This window comes from Panthera leo, chromosome C2, assembly GCF_018350215.1.
Source record: "Panthera leo isolate Ple1 chromosome C2, P.leo_Ple1_pat1.1, whole genome shotgun sequence".
Classification (NCBI taxonomy): domain Eukaryota; kingdom Metazoa; phylum Chordata; class Mammalia; order Carnivora; family Felidae; genus Panthera; species Panthera leo.
In genome coordinates, this window is record NC_056687.1 from 4550170 (window position 1) to 4574217 (window position 24048).

General features: G+C 49.6%; 1 protein-coding gene and 1 long non-coding RNA gene across 5 annotated transcripts in view; one reads left to right on the top strand and one right to left on the bottom strand.

Moving 5' to 3' along the window:
• Positions 1-5223, bottom strand: part of FAM3B (FAM3 metabolism regulating signaling molecule B) — a 42605-nt gene extending 37382 nt beyond the window's left edge. For all 3 annotated transcript variants that reach the window (XR_006207213.1, XR_006207214.1, XM_042955564.1), the window contains exon 1: positions 3818-5223. Coding sequence is in view for 1 of the 3 variants with exons in the window: in XM_042955564.1 (XP_042811498.1) it covers positions 3818-4235 (418 nt within the window). In the remaining 2 variants the exon portion in view is untranslated. The remainder of the gene's footprint in view (positions 1-3817) is intronic.
• A 14137-nt stretch (positions 5224-19360) lies between these two features.
• On the top strand, positions 19361-22161 carry LOC122198471. 2 transcript variants are annotated; one of them, XR_006192998.1, is made up of 4 exons: positions 19361-19665; positions 20439-20575; positions 21694-21827; positions 21912-22161. It is a non-coding gene; the product is annotated as an uncharacterized LOC122198471 (long non-coding RNA). The 2 variants fall into 2 exon arrangements; XR_006192997.1 differs by having other exon boundaries at positions 21694-22161.
• The last annotated feature ends 1887 nt before the right edge of the window (positions 22162-24048 follow it).

A 24048-nucleotide genomic window follows, 5' to 3' on the forward strand; every position in this document is an offset into this window, starting at 1 on the left:
AGTGTGGTAGGACTGCTGGAAATATGGAGTCAGCATTAACGGTGTCAGGTTCAAAGCAACAATAGTCCACTGTGTCGTGTGTGTGTGTGTGTGTGTGTGTGTGTGTGTGATCACGGCTGGGCTATTTTATCCAAGTGTCACATTTAAAGAAGAAAACTGGCAACGAGAGATTCTTCTCAGGATCTTCCAGGCGCCACGTCCCGTGTGAGATCTTGGAGCAGAGGTGCCGCTTAGCGTGGAGAATTCTGGAACGGAACATGATGCTACCTTCCAAATGTGGAAAGGACAGCGACAGGGGAGGGAGACGTGATTTCGTCCCCAGCTGAACAAGGACAAATGAATGGAAGTAACGGGGAAGAAAATAAGGAACGAATAAGGAGCCCGTGCATCCTCGTAAGCAAGAGTATAAACCGTGGCCGGCCTGCCTTGCAAGGCAATGAGCTCCCGACCCTGGACATTTTCCAGGGCTCCTCGGAAGGCTATGGAGTGTGTGTGCTTCAGGTGAGGGGCGAGCCAGTGACTTTGCAGCTTTCTGGGGTTGGCTGAGAGAAGCCGAGAGCTAGAGCCAGAACCACCTGATGGCAGGAGGGGAGACCAGGCAGCACAGGCCGGGGCCAGTCCACCGTGAGACCTAGGCGGCAGGTGCCGGGGATGAGCTAGACCATCAGCCAGTGCACAGGCCGGTCACAGTCACAGAAGCATCCCGGCTGGCAGGGGAAAGCAGGCCCGGGAGCCTGGACAATGCCAGACAAGCTGAGGCACTTGCATCAGGAGCTCAGTCCCTGGGGTGAGTGGAGAGCAGATGGGACACGGGGCAGTTTGTGGCGATAGCCTCAGACCCTGGGCAGCAGAGAAGAATCCAGAGCCCCAGCAGGGCACAGGTGAGGACTCATCTTGGGAAAGGTGGGAGCCAGACCTCAGCTAAGACGGCTCCCTGGACCTGCGTGGGAGGGGGTCCGGCAGCTTCCGAGGAGGTGGGGGGATGGTGAGGAAGTATGCAGAGTTCACGAACCTTCTGTGACCCTGTAACCAGGATCCGGCCTCTTCTTATAAAGTAATGAAGTCCTCGGTGGCTGACAGATACGTATCCTATGTGCTTCCGTGTGGCAGGCATCACACGTGAGGGCTAGAGCGAAGGTCAGTTCCAAGCACAGATAGGGAGTCAGTGAAACTCCTCTCCAGACATTCTCGATCACTGTGTACTCCTGCCTCTGTGTGTGTGTCCTGCCCTCATCGGCGCCCGCAGATTCTCGGGGTCTCGGGCCGGCCCCGGCCCCTTCACTTACGCTGCAGAAGACGGCAGTCCCAGAGTTCACGCTAAGCCAGGCTGGAGGCAGGTGGCTCTCAGGGCTCGCCCTACCCCTCCAACCCGGGGCGGGGGGGGGCCCTGAAGAAGGCAATTCTGAGCCCGTAAGAACACACCTTCTTTGGTGGGACTTCTTCAACGTGAAGTAGGACGAGGAAGCTGTCTGTCCCTAGCAGCCTCGCCGACACGAACCCAAACCCCCGTCACCCTGGAGGCAGCCACACCTGCCCCTCTTGTCCCCGGTGGGGGCCGAGCAGGCTGGCGTGGCTGAGCCCTATTCATCCTACTCGGGACTTGGCTGCTGTGTGGCTCCAGGCTCAGCCGGCCTCAGCGTCCACAGTTGTCGCTGTCCTGTTGACTGGGGCTTGGGGGCAGAGAGACTGGCAGGTATGACACCCGAACACCACAGTTGGTTTGGAAGGTAACCTGCCTTGTAAGGTTCGCACACCAACGCCCTACTTCTGCGGAGTTAGGACAACCACCACCGAGCAGCTGCCCCACTGGCGAAGGGCGGCGCTGGCTTAACTCACCTCACGCATTCAATCTGAAACTGTCCTTCCTGTGAACTTTCTGCCTGGGACAGACCCAGGGCCGGACTGAAGTAGCCAGGAAAATGTCGCTTCCAAGAACGTTGCCAAATCCTTAGCTCACAAAATCCAGAGCAACACGGTTCTGAGTGACCGCAGGTGACCTTCTCTCATAACCACACACATCCATATAAATACAAATCTGGTGCCGTGTCAGAGCCTTGTGTGAAAGGACCACATGATTCGTGCAATGACTCATAGGGCTATGTGTGAAAAAGGTGTAGGGAGGGGAAAGCAATCTGAGAGTATTCAGCATTTTCCATCAAGTAACCGGCAAAATATTGTAAGAATACAATACAGAAATAATGGGGGGAAAAATCTTCCCAAATAGCTATCATGAAAGCCAGTGTCCTGGGGGGAGATGTTTGCTCCCCCCACAAAAAGAGACGTGTATTTCCACCCATGTATCCTACCATCCACACGAGTTACCAAAAGCCATGTTGTTCATAAACAACCAGTTTTATAGAGAACGTGACGATTCCACACAGTAAAGAAAAATCTTCAAATCCGTCTTTCCAGACTTTGGGTCCAGAGCTGCGAAGGTGGCCTTTAGAACTCTCTGGAGTTGTGACCACACAGCTGGAAAGCTCGTGCCAGAAGGAAAGAGGGTCCTTGACCCCCTCCCAGCAGACAAGCTGTCCCCCAGGGAGGGGAGGGGGCTGCTAAAGAGGCCAAGAGATCTTTCCACTTCTGAACTTCCCCTTTTTGGGCAAGGTCTGCAGACCGGCTCCAGGAAGAATCGGATCCCTCAGATTATAGGAAGGAAACAGCAAAACCAATCAGAAAGGAGGCAGGTGGGGCAGGTTAACGCAGGAACCCAGGGCGCCCTGTAAAGCCAGGCAGCCAGGCAAGTGACTGTGGACAGAGGCCACGGTCAGGAAGGCCGGCTTCGGGAGACCAAATGACTGGTGGGATGACCGTTTTGTTTTTCTTTCCCTTTTCCTATTTCTCCCGGGCTTTCTGCGGGTCTCAAGTCGTTTGGTATTTGGAGAAAATAACAAGGGCCTTATAGAGAGTTGCTACCAGAACTGTTACAGTCAGTGACACGGGTCACTCCCTGTTAGTCCCTCCCCATGTCCCGCCCACCCACATCCCCCAGGGACTTAAAAAGGCTGCCTCCCGGTGGCGCCTAGGTGGCTCAGTCCATTAAGCGGCTGGCTTCAGCTCACGTCATGATCTTGCGGTTTGGGAGTGAGTTCGAGCCCTGCGTCAGGCTCTGTGCTGACAGCCTGGAGGCTGCAGCCTGCTTTGGATTCTAGTCTCTCTCTCTCTCTCGCTCGCTCTCTCTCTCGCTCTCGCTCTGCCCCTCCCCTGGAACCTGCTTCAGACTCAGTGTCTGCCCCTCCCCTGCTCTCCCTCTGTCTTTGCCTCTCAAAAATAAATATTAAAAAAAAAATTTTTTTTTTTACGGCTGCCTCACTGTCCTCTCCACTTTCCATAATTTGCTGGGCTGGTCAGTTTGACCTGTGGCTAATGACCCCTGATTCCAGCCACAGGACCACCAGGTGGAGCCCACAAGTGCCTCTAGCCGGCAACTGCCCGCCCCCCTTGCTGGCGCCTGAGGTCCTGGACATCCCGGCCGGCACACGCCCTTCCCCGGGACCCAGCCCCCCGTCCTCCGGGAGCTCGTTGGGTCCGGCTGTGCCTGCGCTCACCTGAGACCTACTTTCCAGGCAAAGCGTCAGACTCCCGGAGCCGGGAAACGGTGTAGGTCTTACCTGCGCCGGGAACCCCGGCCAACTGGCCCCTGTTGGATTCGCTTTCCGCATTTCAGATCCCGGGGCTACGAGGAGACCCGGCCCCAGCGCCGGCCCCGCCCTCGGGCTCGGCCGCGGCAGGCACCGGGAGGGGTCCCGCCTAGGCGAGGGGGCGGGTCTCCCCGGCCGAGGTCCCCTCTTCCTCCTGCGGTGGACGCAGCACTCACCGGTCGTCCCCGGGCGCATCTTCCAGGTGCGGCTCCCTGGGGACCCGAGGGACCTCGCTGGGACCGTGTGGCGAGGAAGGCACCGAGACGCGCCCTCGAAGCGCACAGCGGCGGGGAAGGAGAGCAAAGGGCGGGCGCAGGGGCCGAGACGGAAGTGCGGGCCGGTGCGGGCCGGGCGGGTGCTGGGCCGGCAGGTGCCTGCAGATCCGGCAGGTGCGGGCCGGCAGGTGCGCGGGGCGGCGCCCACGAGCTCCAGGCCGGCAGCCCGGGCGGGATGCTCCCTCCGCCCCGCCGACGAGGGGCCAGGAGTAACGAGCAGGGTTTGTTCCTGAGGCAGGACACTGGGTCCCGGAACGGTTCGCGGCCTCAGCTCCCAATATAATGTCTCACAAGAGGAAACAGCTACAAAGACAAGCATGTCCTGAGCCTCTGAATCGTCAAAGCCGAGTGCTAGCAGGGTCCAGGCTAGCGGCCAACAGCCCCTGGGCCAAAGTCATGAGGCTCCTTGCTTCATCCAGAACGTTCCCGCCGCCCACCACAGTCCTCCACCTCGTGTCCTTTTTTAACCTCAGGGCCTGACTGAGGAAATGTGGCAGGGACAGTGCCCCCGGGCGCCATCGGTCAGGGTCACGGGTTTGCAAGCCCTTTTGTTCACAGGGAGGCCCGGGGCTGCCAGGGCCGCAGTCCGGCAGGTGTTCGAAGAAAGCTTCCCAGAAGACGCCCCAGCTCCTAATAGGAAGAGTCTCTCTCTGTGTAGACTCACATTCCAGACACCCATCGGGTTTTTACAGCTCTTTGGAACACACCGTAGTCATCGTGGCCTCAGACTGCCAAGGGCAAGTTAAGGCTCCAAGGGCAGTTGGTCACCTTCGCAGAGCAAGAGTGTTCCAGGTGGACAGGTCTTTGCAAAAAACCCACTCCCACCCCCCGCGTCCGCGGCCCCCACAGTTCTGCTGGTCCCTGTTTCTCTTCTCCGGAAAAGCCCAGAGGCCTCGACGGTGCAACACAAAGTCCCCTCACCTAGTCCCGGGATACGCATCGACCTGTGGGCTGTCAAAAGGGACTTGACCGTGACCCTTCTCCATCGTGGTCTTTGTCTCCTGAGGAGCTGCTGCGTGGCCCCATCCAGGGAGCCTGGGGACACATGTCCTGTGGACAGTTTGGCTTGAGTCCTCCAGGTCACCCCCCCCCCCAATGGTTCCCCACATCGGGGCGATCCGAAGACGGGGTCTCCCAGCTCCAGGGCTTGAGAACTGTACCACAGCTTCAGCATGGCACATTTCCCTTGGGATGCCGCTTCGGGGCTGCTCTCCAGCTGCTCCTAAGTTACATTGAGCAAGCGCATCGATTCATTAAAGTGGATGTTGGGGGGCGCCGGGACGGCTCAGCCAGTTGAGCATCTGACTCCTGATATCGGCTCAGGTCGTGATCTCACGGTCGTGCTGCCAAGCCCCCCATCCGGCTCCACGCTGAGCATGGAGACTGCTCTAGATTCTCTCTCTCTGCTCCTCCTGCCCTGTTCATGCGTGCACACACACATGCTCTCTCTCTAAATAAAAAAATAAAATAAATAAAAATAAAAATAAAATATAAAAATAAAAATAAATAAAAATAAAAATAAAATAAAATAATTTAAAAAAATTTTTTTAATAAAGTGGATATTGGTTTCATTGACCAAGAGTCTCAACTTTTTGTCTTTGGCTCACCTGATTTCGGAGATTGAGCGTTTATGTCCTGTTGTTTCCTTTCTTTTTTTTTTTTTAATGTGGTAAAAAAATACATAATATAAAACCTACTATCTTTTACCACATTTAAAATTTTACATTTTAAGTGTACAGCTCAGTAGTGTTCAGTATATTCACATTGTCGTGCAACAGATCTCAGGACATTTTGCAAAACTGAGACTCTGTCTCCGTTAATATCAGCTCCCCTCCTCCCACCCCCCGGCTCTTGGCAACCGCCATTCTACTTTCTTTTTCTATGAAGTCATCTCCTTTAGATACTTCACAGAAGTGGAGCCTCCACCATTTGTCTTTTTATGACTAGCTTATTTCACTTAGTATGACGTCCTCAAGGGGCATCCGTGTTGTGGCACGCGACAGGATTTCATGCTTTCTTAAGGCTGAATAATACTCCGTCGTGCATGCGTTCCACATTTTGTTCATCCATTTATTTGTTGATGAACACTTGGGTTATTTCCGCCTCGTGACCACCGTAAGTAACGCTGCTATGAACATAGCAGATGGATGCACATCTCTTCGAGACCCTGCTTTCAATTATTTTTGGGTACACACCCTGAAATGAGATTGCTGGATCCTATGGCAATTGTATTTTTAAGTTTTTAAGGAACCACCGTGCAGTTCCCCTCGGTGGCTACACCATCTTATATTCCTAATATAAAGTATTGGTGTGCACGTATTCCAATTTGTCCACATCCTCACCAACACATGTTTTGTTTTGCTTTTAAATTTTTTAAATAGTAGCCATAAGGGCTATGGGCTGGTATCTCACTGTGGTTTGATTTGCATGAGTCTCTAATGATGAGTGATACGGAGCATCTTTTCGTATGCTTTTTGGCCATCTGCATATCATCCTTGGAGAAATGTCTGTTCAAGTTCTTCGCACATTTTGTAGTCTGATTTTGTTGTTGTTGCTGCTGAGCTGTAGGGGTTCTTGAAATATTCTGGATATTAATTCCTTATCCGATGTACTGTTTGCAAATATATCCCCTGATTCGGCAGGTTTCTTTTCTGTTGTGTTGATTGTGTCCTACGATGCACAGTTGATAAGTTTGATACAGTCTCCTCTATTTTTGTTGTTCTTGCCTGTGCTTTCAGTGTCACGTCCGAGAAATCATTGCCAAAGCCAGTGTTGTGAAGTTTTTCTCCTGTGTTTCTTCTAGGGGTTTTACTGTTTTAGGACCTACATTAAGGTCCTTGATCCATTTTGAGTTAGTTTTCGTATGTGATGTTAGGGAAGGGCCTCACGACATTCTTTTGATGTGGATGTCCACTTTTCCCAATACCATTTGTTGAAGAGACTGTCCTTTCCCTATTGAATGGTCTTGGCATCCTTGTCCAAGATCATATGACCATATATGCAAGGGTCTCTTTTTGGGCTCTCTGGTACATTCCATTGATGTATACAGAATCTTTCTTTATGCCAGTACCACGTTTTTGATTACTGTAGCTTTATAATAAGTTTTGAAATCAGGAAGTGTGAGCCTTCCAACTTTTTCTTTTTCAAGATTGTTTTGGATATTCAGAGCCCCCTCGGATTCCACTGGAATTTTTGGTTGGATTTTTCTATTTCTGTAAAAAAAAAAAACCACAAAACATCATTGCGATGTTGATAGGGCTTTCATTGACTCTGTAGACTGTTTTGGGTGGTAATGATAGCTTAATGATAATAAACCTTCCAATCTGTGGACACCAGGTGTCTTTTCATTTATTGGTGACTTCCTTCCTTTCTTTCAGCTACGTTTTCTAGTTTTCAGTGTATAAGTTTTTCTGCTTCCTTGGTTAAGTTAGGGTTTGTTTTCATTTTGCTCTAATCACCTGCATTAGACCCTGTTCCCCATTCTCAGCCGGTCTGTAACAAACATGTCTAATCAATTCTCCCTAGCAGCTCCCATTATTTGAGAAAAAAAAAATGATATAATTTCCATTTCTGCTGATCTATACTAAGGAATTTTTTTTCTTTTGTAAAAAGTAAACGCTATGTATACTAACAGTGAAAAACGTAAAAAAAAAAAATCTATGAGGCTAATAAAAGGAGGGATGACTATTTAAATAAATTACTATTACCCACTTGGAACTCAACTCAGGAACTTAAAATGATTGGTATCAAGATTATATATGACTTGTAATATACATGGAAAATATACATGAAATTTACTTTAAGTGAAAAAGCAGGAACAAAAGCAGACATTTATGCCTATAAGAAGACTAGACGGAAACACAGAAAAGCAAAAAACCTGTGGTATTTGCCTGTGCGTACTATAAAGCCACATTACCTAAAAAAAATTTAAATAAATAAGCACTACAAGATATGGAAGCAACCTAAGCGTCCATCGATAGAGAGATGGGTAAAGATCTGCTGTAGATATATAATGGGATATTACTCAGCTATAAAAAAGAATGAAACCTTGCCCTTTGTGACAACATGGGTAGACTTGGAGAGTATAACGCTAAGTGAAGCAAGTCAGACAGAGAAAGACAAATACGACATAATCTCACTTCTATGTGGAATCGAAAAAACCTACCAACCAACCAACCAACCAACAAAAACCGGAAACAGACTCATGAATACAGAGAACTGGTGGGTGCCAGAGGAGAGGGAGCTGGGGGGATGGGTGAAACAGGTGACGGGGACGAAGAGGCACAGACGTCTGCTTGTAAAATAAGTAAGTCCCAGGGCTGAAAGGTACAGTACAATATTGGAATGCCTTTGTATGGGGACAGACGGTAACTAGCTGGCAGTGAGCGCTGTGTAGCAGTAAGGCATAGAATGCCGACTCATTGTGTCATACACCTGAAATGAACACAGCACACAGTTCCCCCTCAATTCCTCATGCGTCTGTGGGCCACTTGGGCCACAGGCTCATCGGCACAGCCCTTCTCCCTCAACAGGCCCCTTCGCTCCGCTAGGTCCAGGGTTCCCTCCCCAGAGTCCCCAGAGACAGCTACTGTCCCTAGCATTCCCCGTGGTCCTCAGAGCCTGTCTCCGCATATGCAAGCCTGCGTATATCTCCCTCAGCCTTTTTACACAAAAGATATATTGTACGTGGTGTTTCACAACTTACCTTTTTATGTTAGAATATCTTAGAAAGCTTTGTACATAAACACACCCGGGCTTTGCTTATTCTTCCTGAGTGCTGTGTTCGATTCCATGGTTGGGTGAAGCACGTCTCTGTTACTTTTTTTTCTTCAAAACTTTATTTAAATTCTAGTTAGTTAACATGTAGTGTAATATTGGTTCCAGGAGTAGAATTCAGTGATTCATCACTTACACACAACACCCAGGGCTCATCACAACCAGTACGCCCATCACCCATTTAGCCTATCCCCCCTACCACCACCTCCCCTCCATCAACACTCAGTTTGTTAAGAGTCTCTTGTGGTTTGTTTATCTCTCTCTTCTTCCCCCCACGCCCTCCACCATGGTAAATCATATCTTTAAGCCACACCTTTTATTTTGGGATGAACATATTCTTTAAATAGGTGTAGAAGGGCAGTTTTGGTTATTTTTAGTCTTTTGCACTATTAACAATGCTGCAGTGAATAACCTTCATGTATCCACGTTGGCATAAATATTGAGAAACGTTAAAAACAGATTTTCTAAAAAATGACTGCTCGGACTTCAAGCTATACTACAAAGCTGTAACCATCAAGACCGTGTGGTACTGGCACAAAAAAAGACACTCAGATCAATGGAAGAGAATAGGGAACCCAAAAATGGACCCACAGACGTGTGGCCAACTAATCTTTGACAAAGTAGGAAAGAATATCCAATGGAATAAAGACAGTCTCTTCAGCAAGTGGTGCTGGGAAAACTGGACAGCGACATGCAGAACAATGAACCTGGACCACTTTCTTACACCATACACAAAAATTAACTCAAAATGGATATAAGACCTAAACGTAAGACAGGAAGCCATCAAAATCCTCGAGGAGAAAGCAGGCAAAACCTTTTTGATCTTGGCCGCAGCAACTTCTTACTTGACATGTTTCTGGAGGCAAGGGAAGCAAAAGCAAAAATGAACTATTGGGACCTCAACAAAATAAAAAGCTTCTGCACAGCGAAGGAAACAATCAGCAAAACTAAAAGGCAACCACCAGAATGGGAGAAGATATGTGCAAATGACATATCAGATAAAGGGTTAGTATCCAAAATCTATAAAGAACTTATCAAACTCAACACCCAAAAACCAAATAATCCAGTGAAGCAATCGGGAAAAGACATGAATATACGCTTCTCCAAAGAAGACATCCAGATGGCCAACCGACACATGAATAAGTGCTCAATATCACTCATCATCAGGGCAATAGAAATCAAAACCACACTGAGATACCACCTCACACCTGTCAGAATAGCTAACATGAACAACTCGGGCAACAACAGATGTTGGCGAGGATGTGGAGAAAGAGGGTCTCTTTTGCACTGCTGGTGGGAATGCAAGCTGGTGCAGCCACTCTGGAAAACAGTATGGAGGTTCCTCAAAACATTAAAAGTAGAACTACCCTACGACCTAGCAATTGCACTACTAGGTATTTATCCAAGGGATACAGGTGTGCTGTTTCAAAGGGACACATGCACCCCAATGTTTATAGCAGCGCTATCGACAATAGCCAAAGTATGGAGAGAGCCCAAATGTCCATTGATGGATGAATGGATAAAGAAGATGTGGTCTATCTATCTATCTATAGATAGATATATGTATCTATATACATATCTATATATATATCTATATATGTATCTACAGACATACACACACGCACACACAACGGAGTATTACTCGGCAATCAAAAAGAATGAAATCTTGCCATTTGCAACTACGTGGATGGAACTGGAGGGTATTATGCTAAGTGAAATTAGTCAGTCAGAGAAAGACAAATGTCATATGACTTCACTCATATGAGGACTTTAAGACACAGAACAGATGAACACAGGGAGCGGAAGCAAAAATAATATAAAAACAGGGAGGGGGACCAAACAGAAGAGACTCTTATTAAATATGGAGAAAAAAGAGTGTTGCTAGAGGGATTGTGGGAGGGGGGATGGGCTAAATGGTAAGGGGCATTAAGGAATCTACTGAAATCATTGCTGCACTATATGCTAACTTGGATGTAAATTAAAAAAAAAAAAGTGATTGCTCTGGCATACTTTCGTAGGCTTAAAAGCCATTTGTGACTTGTATTTCTTTTTCAGGAACCATCTAGTCATATCAATTGCCCAGTCTTCTATGAAGCTGTTAGCCTTTTTCTTTTTGAGTTGTGGTAGCTGTGAGAAATACTTTGTTGACTAGATAATACATTTATATAGTCCAATTTTTTTTAAGTGTCTTAAAAGACATATGGTGATAAATCACCTCCCTACTCACATATCCTCTTTACCTAGTAGAAACCCGGAGTTATTAATTTCTTGGGTGTCCTTCCAGAATTTCTTCCGACATACCCAACCAAACCCCACCGCGCGTGCACACACGCACACACACACACACACACACACATGAACAAACTGTCACATACTCTGCCCCTGCCCCCACCTCTTGCTTGTCAAGGTATCTTGGAGAGTTTTCACTTGTGTCTACAGAACTCTCCCTCGTTCTTTCAACAGCTACAAAGCATCTGACAGCGTGGATGGACCATAATTTATCTAGCAAGCTCCTCACTAGAGACATTCTTTTCCACTTCTCATTAGGACTAACACTGTAACAAGAATCTTACACGTAGAACTTTTCACTTACGTGAAATGAATAAAACAACAATAACAAAACTATCTTTGATGTTGGGGCGCCCAGCTGGCTCAGTTGGTAGAGCAGGGCAGTCTTGGTCTGGGGGTCACGAGTTGGAGCCCCATGCTGGGCATAGAACCTACTTAAAAAAAAAAAATCCTAGAAGCGGAACTGCCGAGCTTCTGCTATTTGTAATTTTGATAAAAGTTTGCCAAGACGGACCTGGATGGCTGTTGCACTCATCGACAACCATGCTGATGCACGTTTGTTCCGTTATAAAGTCTTCTCCAGGATAATTTTCCCTACTCTTGATTTTCACTTTACTTGCTTACTTGGGAAAGCACTGCCATTTAAAATGGATCTCCCCTTATTAAAAATTTTAAAAAAGGGGGGGCGGGTGCCTGGGTGGCTCAGTTGGTTGAGCGTCTGACTCTTGGTTTCGGCTCAGGTCATGATCTCATGGTTCCGTGGGTTCAAGCCCCGCGTCGGGCTCCGTGCTGGCATCACGGAGCCTGCTTAAGTTTCTCTCCCTCTTCCTCTCTCTTCCCTTCCGCTACTCATGCTGTCTCTGTCTCTCTCAAAATAAATAAGTAAACATTTTAAAAAATTAAAAAAAATAAAACAATTATCTGATTTTTTGTTTTTACAGCTTTGGAGTTTTGCCTTACTTAGAAAGGCCTTTCTCCCCTTCCCCACAGTTTCTCATTTTTTGATTAAAATATTTGATCCCTCCATATTCACTCTGATGGAGATTTTATTCTCTTCCCATCTGGCCAGCCGGTCGCTTGCTATTTGTTGAATGATCATTTCCTAACATTGACTGAATTGCCCCGTCACCATATTAAGGCTCAAGTGTACTTGTTTTGATGTCTGGACTTTATATTCTGTTCTCTCCGCCTCGTCTCCTTCTGCTCAGGTATTAGTGATCGTTGCGTGTTCACTTTACCGATGAATTTTGGATTCAGCTGTCACTGCTCATGTTGGCTGTCCCACTCCAGCCACAGAGCCCCCAGCATGGGACACACTCTGATCTGGAGGCTGGACTGAGAGATCTTTTTCAGCCCTCACAACAGCCTAAAGGGAAGTTATCTTAACCCCTTTACAAGTGGTAAAGTGAGAGGCGCCTGGGTGGCTCAGTCAGTGAAGCGTCCGATTTCGGCTCAGGTCATGATCTCGTGGTTTGTGAGTTCGAGCCCCACGTCAGACTCTGTGCTGATGGGTTGGAGCCTGGAGCCTGCTTCGGATTGTGTCTCCCTCTCTCTCTACCCCTCCCCTACTCGCATTCTGTGTGTGTCTCTTTCAAAAATAAGGATTTAAAAACAAATTTTTAATGGTAAAATGAAGCATCAATTGTCATAAAAGCCATCAGTTAGGGAGTGAGGATTCCAAAGGATTCTAAGTAAGTCCGAATGTACTAAGTTCTCCTTGAGTGTATTTGCTTGCTGAAGTCACAGCACAGGACAGACCAGGGCCTTCTAATGGCAGTACTCTATAGTCACGGCCCCTAAATTCTGTCTCCTTGGATCCTCAGAATGACCTGGCTTCCAAATTCTCCATCTCAAAAATCCATAGCACATAAAATGCTAAGGCCTTTTAACTCTTCTTTCAAAGAATTACATTTAGCCTCTTAACAACTAAGCCAGTTGTTTTTCTTACTGATCCCATAGCTGGAGACTCCACATGTTGAAATGCCTGGAAATTTCTGGAAACTAACTTCCCTTCTTCTCCTGGGGCAGGTGTTAGACGTCATCACTGTATCTCCGCATCACTCACCCTTTATTCTGCACCCTCTTGTTTCTCTACGCTGCACTATGTTTATTTAGCTTTTTGTGACTTTCCGGTCACTAATTACATAGCTCTATCTAATCTGCTGTTAAACGTGGTCATTTGAGTTTGTTGTTATTGTACAGACTTTTATTTCTAGAAATTCGATTTGGTTCTTTTTCAAAGCTACTTATAATAGAACTTTATATTATATAATTTTCTGTTTCCTGAAGGTATCTTAAAGCCTGATTTGACTTTAATCATAATTAGTGTAGCCAGTTAACAGTCTAGAGCTATAACCTAGAGATTATTACAGTCTATAATCTGATTATAATTTGTTTGAAGTCTTTGCAAGCTGTTTTCCTGGTTTGTAGCTCATGGAGATTTTTGCCTGACTGGCTGTGCACTGGACATTGTATTTGAAAAAAAAAATGTGTGAAAAAATGTCTTCGGGCCAGTGAAAGTAATTTGCTCCTGAAAATATTTGTGTTTGTTTTTGCTGGGATCTGAGTCATGACCACTCTGGGACCATCTATAAAAATATACATATAGGGGTACCTGCATGTCTCAGTTGGTTAAGCATCCGACTTTGGCTCAGGTCATGATCTCAAGGTTCACGAGTCTGAGCCCTGCCTTGGGCTCTCTGCTGTTAACACAGAATCTGCTTCAGATCTTCTGTCCCCCCTCTCTCTGCCCCTCTCCTGCTGGCCCATGCGCTCTCTCACTCAAAAATGAATAAGCATTAATATATATACATATATATATATATATGTGTATATATATATATATACACATATATATATATATATAAGTCAAGGCTTGAAAACTCATGAATGACCTAGTTGATTCAAAACTGGCTATAATTCAACATAAGCTGTTCATTTGAGGTTAGTGTCTACCCTGATGGAGCTGGGCTCCCCGCCCCCCCCCCCCACTTTTTTTTTTTTTTTACATGGAAGGTCTGCTGTCATACTCCTTCGTGCTAATTTAGGGGATTAACAGTGCCCTTGGATAGAATGCAGCTTCCTGGCATGCTGCCCCCAGAGGTGGGGGTGCTTCTTTGGGGAGCATAGGGAGGTGGTGAGCTCAGTCTGGAGTAGGGGGCACAAGGTGACTGGGATGCTAGAGAAACATCACGGTAAACAAGGAGGAACGCATTGTCAACAGGGATGCCGTCAACTGTAAGGGACAACGAGCAGGAGACATAAGAGATAAGGGCAAGATCAGTCTACCCCCGTGACTGGTGGCCGAGGATAATGAGGACTCCTACATGACACTGACACATGCCCACAAAGGGGTCTCTGCAGAGAAGCCTTCCCTGGGCACCCAAAAGCATAAGCCCAGAGCCCCACTCCTCTCGCCCTATCACTCTTCTTCAGTGCACTTAGCAGCAGCCAAGTTCTTTGCCTTGTTTGGGGAGCCGCTCAATGTCTGCCTCCTTCATCAGCACATAGGCTCGACCAAGCGGGGCCACAGCCCGTGCACTGCCGGCCCCCGGGTGCCCAGCACAGAGCCTGGCACAGAAGCGTTTCTCAACAGATCTCTGGTGAACACGCGAGTACGTACGTGAACTAATGAGTGAACCAAGGATTCCACTGAATGAGACACAGGTCGGGAGGGCGGCAGACCGAAAGGGGAAAGGAGTTAGGACTCTGATTTAGGTACTGAGCAAGCAGGTCAAAGGCTGCCCAAAGGCAGAGTCCATAAACAGGAGGATTTACAGGAATCTGGAAAGAAGGAAGGTCACAAACAGGAAAGGAGTCATCCAACTAAAGGTAATAAAGACCCACCTGAGTTTTCTTCTGACCACGCGAGGGGCCACAAATGGAGGACACGGACAGCAGACCATGACTGTGGCCACACCGCACTGTCTTAGAGGCAAAATATATACCAGGTGTCTTTTTTTTTTTAACAAAATTTTTTAGAGCAGTTTTAGGTTCATAGCAAAATTGAACGGAAAATAGAGGTTTCCCATAGTCCCCCCTCCCCCACCCCGTCAACATTCCCCACGGGAGGGTACATTTGTTACAAACTGATCAATCTACACAGACATGTCATAATCACTCAGAGTCCACCGTCTACACTAGGATTTGCTCATGGTGTTGTAAATTCTGTAGGTGTGGACAAATGTACAGCGACAGGTTTCCATCACACGGAGTAGTTTCATTGCCATAAAAATCCTCTGGGCTCTGCCTGTCATCTCTCCCTGCCCCCCAGCCCCTGGCAACCACTGATCGCTTTACTGTCTCCCCAGTTGTAGCGAGAATGTCCGACAGTTGTAATCACACAGTACGTAGCCTCTTCCGCCTCTTCCGACGGGCTCCTCTCACTTAGCGATCTGTGTTTAACTTTCCTCCCCATGTCTTTTTATGACTTGACAGATCATTTCTTTTAGCACTGATTAACCCATGGTTGTTTTGGATGCACCCGCTGATCTCTTCACCGACTGAAGGACATCCTGGTTCCTTCCAAGCTTTGGCAATTATCAGGAAAGTCCCGAAAAACAACGGTGTGTGGGTTTTGGCGTGCACGTAAGCTTTCAAGTCCTTGGGGTAAAGATCAAGGAGCGTGACTGCTGGGTCATTCAGGAAGAATACGTTTAGTTTTGTAAGAACCCTCCCAAATCGTCCAAAGTGGCTCTACCATTTTGCATTCCTGATCCATATCCTCACCAGCATTTGGGGTTGTCAGTGCTCTGGGTTTCGCCTATTTTGAACAGGTGCATAGAGGTGTCTGTGTCTTAATTTGCACTTCCCTCAGGGCATATGATGTGGATTATCTTTCCATTCACTTATCTGACATTTGTGTATCTTTGGTGAGGTGTCTGTTAAATCCTTTGGCCCATTTTAAATTTAGTTGTCGGTTTTCTTATGGTTGAGTTTTTAGAGCTCTTTGTATATTTTGGGTGACAGGTCCTTGTCAGATGTGTCCTTTGCAGATATTTTCTCCTGGACTGTGGCTTGTCTTTTCATTCTCTTGACACTATCTTTTGGAGAGCAGACATGTTGAACTTCAATGAAGTCCAGCTTATCAATGATTTCTTTCAGGATCGCGCCTTTTGTGTTGTATCTAAAACGTCATCACCATACCCAAGGTCATGTAGGTGTTCTCCTAGTTTATCTTCTGGGAGTTTTATAGTTTTGCATTTCACAGTTGTGTCTGGGATCAGTTTTTCTTTTTTTAATGTTTATTTATTATTTATTTTGAGAGGGAATGAGATTGCGTGAGTGGGGGAGGGGCAGAGAGAGAGGGAGAGAGAGAGAATCCCAGTCAGGCTCCGAGCTGTCAGTGCAGAGCCCGATGCAGTGCTCAATCCCACAAACCGTGAGATCATGACCTGAGCCAAAATAAAGAGTTGCAATCTTGACTGAACCACCCAGGAGCCCCCGGGATCAATTTTGAGTTAATTTTTGTAAAAGGTATAAGGTTTATTTCTAGATTTGGGTTTTTTTTGTGGGAGGGGGGTTGGGTCTTTTTTTGTTTTGCATGTGGATGTTCCATTGTTCCAAGATCATTTGTTGAAAAGACTATCTTTGCTCCCTTGTCTTTGCTTCTTTGTCAAAGATCAGCTAACTACATGTGGGTCTATTACTAAGCTCTCTAGTCTGTTCCATTGATCTACTTGTCTATTCTGTCACCAACACCACAGTGTCTTAATCGCTGTAGCTTTATAGTAAGTCTTGAAGTTGGGTAATGTCAGTCCTGCGACTTTGTTTTTCTCCTTCAATACTGTGTTGGCTATTCTGAGTGGTTTCCTTCTCCATATAAACTTTAGAATCAACTTGTCAATATCCACAAAATAACTCTCTGGGATTTTGATTGACTGGGATTGCAGTGAATCTACAGATCAAGTTGGAAAGAACTGACATCTTCCAAGTATTGAGTCCTCCTATCCATGAACATGGAATATCTCTCCCATTTACCTTTTCTTTGATTTTGTTCATTAGTGTTTTGTAGTTTTCCTCATATAGATCTTGTACATATTTTTTTTAGATTTATACCTAAGTATTTCATTTTGGGGGGGTGATAATTAAATGGTATTATAACATTTTTAGAACTGCTGAGATTAAATGAACTGATATATGGAATGTGCTGGCACAGACAGCCCGAAGCTAGCAGGCACTGAGACATGTTATTGTTTATGCACACTGCACTTCGTCCTATAAGGTACTGAGGGTTGCCAGAGAGTCTGCTGAGTTGGGCGTGAGGTTGTTCAGAGTCCAGGCCAGCTGACCAACCACAAGGAAAGTAAAGGCTCTCCATGTCCTGGGAGGTCTCCTAGGAAAGCCATAGGACAATGGAAGAGCCGACCCTTCCAAGTTCTTCCAACCTTGGAAGAGGAAATGTTCATCTTTTTTTTTTAACATTTATTTATTATTGAGGGACAGAGAGAGACAGAGCATGAGCAGGGAGAGGGACAGCGAGAGAGGGAGACACAGAATTCGAAGCAGGCTCCAGGGTCTGAGCTGTCAGTACAGAGCCCGACGCGGGGCTCGAACCCACACACGGCGAGATGTGAAGTGCCTGTGATCTGTTTCCTCACGCCTCCCCGGGGAATGGGAGGTTTGTGAGAAACAAAACCAAAAAAACAAACACCCAAACTCATTTCCTTTGCTGCTGGCTTTCACTTTTTATGAAACAATTTTTGCTGGCTACAGTGGCTGAAATTTGGAGGATGAATAGCATGGAAATCGGATCAGACTGACCCTGATCTCCTAGCTCCATCTCTCGGCAGCTGGCTGGTCTGGGGTGGGAGCTACTTTGGAGGTGCGGAGCGGATGTCCACAACACCCACCCCAGAGGTGAGAGAATACAGAGAAGGTACCAGAACGATGCTGGATGTAAGAAGGGAACCCATAAATGGTCACTATTATTATTTTTAAGAGATTTTAGGAGTTATTTTATTTCTCACTGTCACAAGCAACCAAGAGGAAAAATTAGCTGAATTTCAGCTTTGATCTAGAAAAAAGTTGGGGCGCCTGGGTGGCTCAGTCACTTAAGCATCTGACTCCTGCTGGGGATTCTCTCTCTCCGTCCCTCTCCGCCCCTCCCCGGCTATCTCTCAAAATAAATTTTAAAAATAAATAAATAAATAAATAAATACATAAACGGAAAAAGTTAAGTAAGAGACTACCACAAACACACCGTGGGACACCTGTCCTAGAATATTCCGACGACAAAAGATGTTTCCTAAAGGTAAGTCCTTTGGCAAAGAACACTAACCATGTCAACAGCGCGCGTAATGGTCCCAAAATGCTAAAAGGAGGAAAACACAGGATTTCTGAAACTCGGTGACTGGGAAGCGGGACCAGCTGCCATACGTTGGCGGTTGGGAACCTGGGGAGCACTGCCCTCGTCCTCCACCGCACCCCCAAGCCGTCACCCATCACTGCCGGGCCCCCACGCGGAACCCGCAGCCCCACTTTCTCTGCCACCCTCCTGTGAGGCACCCGAGAGACGGCGGCCCCCTTCCCAGCCCCCCAGACAGCTGCCCCCCCCCCCACCTGGGGCGGGATCGGAGCCTCTCTCGGGATGAGTGACGCCTCACTTGGGACACGTCCTTTCGGGAGGGGGGGATCCTCGGAGAACTGAAAGCATCAGCAGCGAAGGGAAGGGCAAAGCGTCGCAGAACTCACCGCAGTCCTGCACCAACACCGGGGTCCCCCGCGGCCCCACTGCCCCGCCCGTCCCGCGCCACGCGGTTCTGGTGACGTCACCCAACCCACCCCCCCGCCCCCCAGCCCCGCTGGATGACCCGGATGGCACCCGCCGGGGAGCGGGGGAGGCCCTCCGCTGCCTCCCCTCCTTTCCGGATGCCCCCCACGTGTCTCGTCCGCCCCGCTTTCAAGGAGAAGCACGGGTCTCGGGCCCCGACCCCACGCGCGACCCCGGCCGCCCACGTGGGGTCAAGCCCGGAGGCCCTGTGTCGGGGCCGGGTGTCCCCGGCGGCCGAGAAGGGCCTGAGTCCTCCGACCCTCGCGCCGCATCCCCGACGTGAAGGGCGGCTCCCTTCCAACCCCGGGGTCGCGCCCCTGCCCCGCCTCGCCTCGCCCCGCCTCACCCCGCCTCGCCCGCGCGCTGCCACCCTGCCGCCGCCCTTGTCCGTGGGCCGGAGCCGGTGTGCGCCGCCCCGCCATCCCCGCCGCGGGGGGCGCCTCTCCCGACCTCCCCCCTCCCTCCTCCCCCTCCCCCTCCCCGCCGCCTCCCCACCGCGCAGGCCCCGCGGCGCCGAAAGGGGGGCCCCACGGCCTCTCCTGCGCCCCCCGGGTCCCGTGGGCGCCACCCCCGCCTCTCCTGCTGGGCGGACCCCGGGGAGCCACAGACGGACCACCGAGGCCTTCCCTCCGCCGCCCTGCCGTAGGACCCCCTCAAACTGCCTTAGGCTTTTCTGCCCTTGGGGTCGCTGAAACTGCTCAGCCGAAGGTCCCTGCAGGAGGGTCCCACAGCCAGAAGAGTGTGCCCCACAGCGGCGGGGCCTGCGAAGGGCCCCCTGCGGGGTAGTGTGAGAGCTCTCGGCCTGGAAGCCCCGCCATTGCTCCTGCTACCCGTAGGCACACACCGGGCCGGCTGCTCCAAGCCGGGCGTGGCTTCCTCCCTGCCCTTTATAATCACCACTCATTGTTGGAAGGTAAGAGGTGACTCCCTGGAAGGACTTTAGAATTAAAGTGCTTCTGAGAAAATGCTCCATTAGCTGTCTCAATCCTGCCCGCGCGGTACTTCCGCGTATAAAGTGGGATCAGGGACTTCTTTGGTAGACACCCCGGCAGGCCCGTGGAAGGCAGGGCCTGTGTTTTCTCTGGGTCCTTCTCTGGGTCCCCAGTCCACCGCCCTGGGTGGGGCACTCGGGGAGCGCTGGGCCACCACGCGTGTGCTGAACGAATGCCTCTTAAAATGCAAAGCTGGCCCAAAGTCCAGGCTTCACCTAACTCCACTCCTTCTGAGCAGCTGTACCAGTCGGCTCGGGCCAGAACAGAACACCTCATACTGGGCAGCGAAAACAGCACAGGTTCATTTGCTTCCAGTTCTGGAGGCTTCAAAGGGCAGGACCAAGGTGCATGAACATTAGGTTCTTGGGGAAGTCTCTCTTCCCCAGGATAACTGCTGCTCTGCTGTGTGCTCATGTGATAGAGAGAGAGGGAGAGAGAGAGAGCACTCTGGTGTCTCTTCCTCTTCTTGGGCACTAGTCCTATCAAGACCCTCATGACCTCATCTAGGCCTGATTATCTACCATTGCACTGGGGGTTAGCACTTTAACATCCGCGTTTTGAGGGGACACAAGCCTCCGGTCCGTAACAGCATGATATTCAAACCCAGCGCCCCGCAGCCTTCCAGGAGGAAGTTATGGGGAGTTCCCGCCCCATCCCCCGCCGGACCCCTGCCCCTCAGTGCTTTCTGTTGCAGATGAGGACATTGGGAACCCAGTTAAGTGACTCGACTGTGGGCTATGCTGTGACTCCTGTGCTATGTATAAATCCTGTCCCTTTGAAGTCCCAATCTTCAAGAGCCCCATGTTGGATTCAACTGGGAGAAATAACAAGGTAGTATTTGGGGCACCACACTTGTGGCAGAAAACAATGCTTTGCACTCCTACCAACCAGTAAACTGTAATTTGAGTTCAGGCCACAGGGATCAGGAAGACGGTTGATGTCACACCTTCAATTCTTCCTGTCATCAGTGTTGACAGGTAAGGTGTGTTTGATCAAGGATTTGGCTGGAGGAAAGCTGTTTTCTGAGAGAAACAAAACCAGTAAGTTCTTTCTCACAGTTTGCTCTTGACCTTAGTGAACGGAACAAGTCAGAAGGCCTGGTTAAGAATGCAGAGCAGGGGCGCCTGGGTGGCTCCATCGGTTAAGCATCCGACTTCGGCTCAGGTCGTGATCACACGGTTCGTGGGTTCGAGCCCCGCGTCGGGCCCTGTGCTGACAGCTCGGAGCCTGGAGCCTGTTTCCGAGTCTGAGTCTCCCTCTCTCTCTGCCCCTCTCCCACTCATGATCTGTCTCTCTGTCTCAAAAATAAAATAAAACATTAAAAAAGGTTAAAAAAAAAAAAAGAACGCAAAGCAAAAAGTCCTCGGTCACATTGCCTTAGAGCAGCCTTGCCAAGCAGCCTGGCTTACTTTGTCCCGATAATGGTAAACCTCCTTTGAGATGCGAGCAAAAAAGCTGCTTTTCCTTTCTAGAGTGAAACAGTGATCGGCAGTGATCAATTAAATTAAATACATATGATTAAATTAAATTAAATTTAATGTGATTAAATTAAATACATATGCACATGTCTTGCTTAGAGGCGACGAGAATTTTCAAAACTTGGTTTTTAAATATTTTTTATGTTTATTTATTTTTGAGAGAGAAAGAGAGAGACTGAGAGCGAGGGGGGGAGGGGAAGAGAGAGGGGGGAGACACAGAATCCGAAGCAGGCTCCAGGCTCCGAGCTGACAGCACAGAGCCCGAGGCAGGGCTCGAACTCGCAAACCAAGAGCTCGTGACCTGAGCTGAAGTCAGATGCTTAACGGACTGAGCCACTCAGGCACCCCAAAACCTGTTTAATAAGAACGCCTGCTTTCCTTCTAAAGGGAAAAACAAACGAAGTTGTTACTCTTTCTTTGATTCAACTTCTTCCCATCACCGTGCACCTTTTCTTCCGCCCGGTGTCGTAGAGAGGACGTGAGTGGATGAATCGACATTTCCTGCGGACCTGTCGCTTCGATGATTTCAATTTACAACCACAACAGTGCAGGAGGGCGAAATTGCTGTACCCATTTCACAGATGAGGCTGCTGAGGATCAGAGAGGTGCGGTGAGTTGCTCAGTGTCCCACAGCTGGCAAGATGCAGGCTGAGGGTAGCGTGACGGTCCGCTCCTTTGTGGTCCTCCAGGGGCATCCATCACCCTGCGTCGTAAGGATCTGGTCCCCTCATCTGCGAGGGCGCGAGCTCTCCAAGCCTTGTTTGTCCGGCAACTAGAAGGATCCTTGGCACACACTGCAGATTTTTCATGCGTCTGAATGAACAAATGAATGAACGAATGAATGACCGCGTGAATGAGCGAACAAATCAATTCTGTGGAAAGTGGAATAACGGTGGAGATTTCATGTGATTCGAACGGATAAGTTCCAGGTTCTGATCCCAGCTCTGCCTGTTTTCTAGGCAGCCCAGCCCACTCTCCCGGCCCCTCATTTTCTCGCCTGTGCAACCAAAGGACGATTGTTGTTATTAACCATTCACCCCCGATTTTCATAAAAATGAGGTGAAAACTCCCGTGTAGTGTCTGTGCTGCCGGAAGCCAATCACGGCCAGGGGATGGGGGGAGGGGGCAGCAGGGGACCCGTCAGCTCTCCCCGGGGTGGAGGCTGAGCCCCCCCCCCCACGCGCACAGAGTGGCCCTCGGGGTTTTCCCAGGTCCTGACGGAGCAGAGCACAAAATTCGGTTTGTGTTCGGGCTGCTCCACACCCTGGCAGCTGATGTTAGTTAAGAACGTGTGCTGTGCAGCCAAGCAGAGGGCGTGTGAAAAGTCCCAAACACCAGCCCTTGCCCCCAGCCCACGGCTTCCATCGCAGCGGTCAGTGCTGGTGGAGGCCTGCTTCTCAGCCGGGGTTGCACAGCGGACCCGCGAGTGCATCTGACAAGTACAGAACCAAGGTCTCACCCCGGAGATTGTGATGTCATGGTCTGGGAGAGACCCCGGGAACCGACATTCTTCGAAGAACCCGAGGTAACTCTCACGTGTCCACGAAATTAGGTCCTACTGAGTTGGGATGTAGGGTTTTTCAACCGGGACACTATTGATGTTTGGGGCCCGATAATTATCCGCCGCGGGGCTGTCCTGGACAGAGCGGGAGACTCAGCAGCACCCCTGATCTCTGCCTGCTGGTCGGCCAGCGGCAACACCACCCGTCGTGACCCCCAACAATGTCTCCCCGGTAGGCCTAAGGGCCCCCAGTTGAGAGCCCAGTTGGATTTGAGAATGAGGAGGGGTCAGGCACCCGGGTGGCTCAGTCGGTTAAGCGTCCCACTTCGGCTCAGGTCATGATCTCCCGGTTCGTGAGTTCGAGCCCCGCATCGGGCTCTGTGCTGACAGCTCGGAGCCTGGAGCCTGCTTCGGATTCTGTGTCCCCCTCTCTCTCGGCCCCTCCCCTGTTCGTGCTCTCTCTCTCTCTCTCTCTCAAGGATAAATAAACACTAAAAATAGAATGAAGGATGGGAGGAGAGAGACTACCGTGCTTTTTGATTCTCAGTGGGCCACCCCAGGTCCTATATCACCTGGGAACTTGTTAGAACTGCAGACCCCACCCCCACTCCACCTGAAGGGGGATCCTCACATTCTCAAGATCCCTGGTGACTCACATGCCCGTGAGTGTCTGAGAACGCGGCCAGGGCTCCAATGTTGCGATCGCTGGGAAGCAGCCGGTTTATTGCAATAGTAATTCACCGTCAGCATCCAGAGAATAGGACATCAGAGCCTTGGAAGGTCAGCGTGCAAGGGGCGGGGAGCCACTGGGACCTCCCAGACGTGGTGGTTTGCTTCCCTGCATCAGAGCTCCGCTGGGCGAGTGGCAGGGAGGCAGGGGAGAGGTTGTCCCTGGGGTGTACCTAAGATGAGCTTTGCTTGATGGGAGGGCCGTGGGTGGGGACAGCCCATTGAGAGGAACCCTAATGACCGTCATCACCAGGGAACTGGGTGAGCAAGTCTGCCATTGTCACAGGCAACCCTACGTTGCCCTACGTCTCCCTCCTCGACACCGCGCAAATGACAGTCATGTGAGGCCGGTGCTTCCTGCCGAGTGAAGGGGCCTGGCCCCTGGTGCGGTGAGGGTGAGGGAAGCGTGGGAGGGACTGAGCTGGCCTGGCCAGGGCCTTCAGGGCACAGCGTGGCGGGCACAGCCAGGGCCACAGCCGCCGGGGAGCAGAGGGCAGGCCTGCCAGCTGGCTTTGCACTCTGTCCCCTGACAACCACGCCTGGGTTGCCCTCCGGCCTCCCCCAGACACCTGTGTGGGCGAGAGCTGGGCGGGACA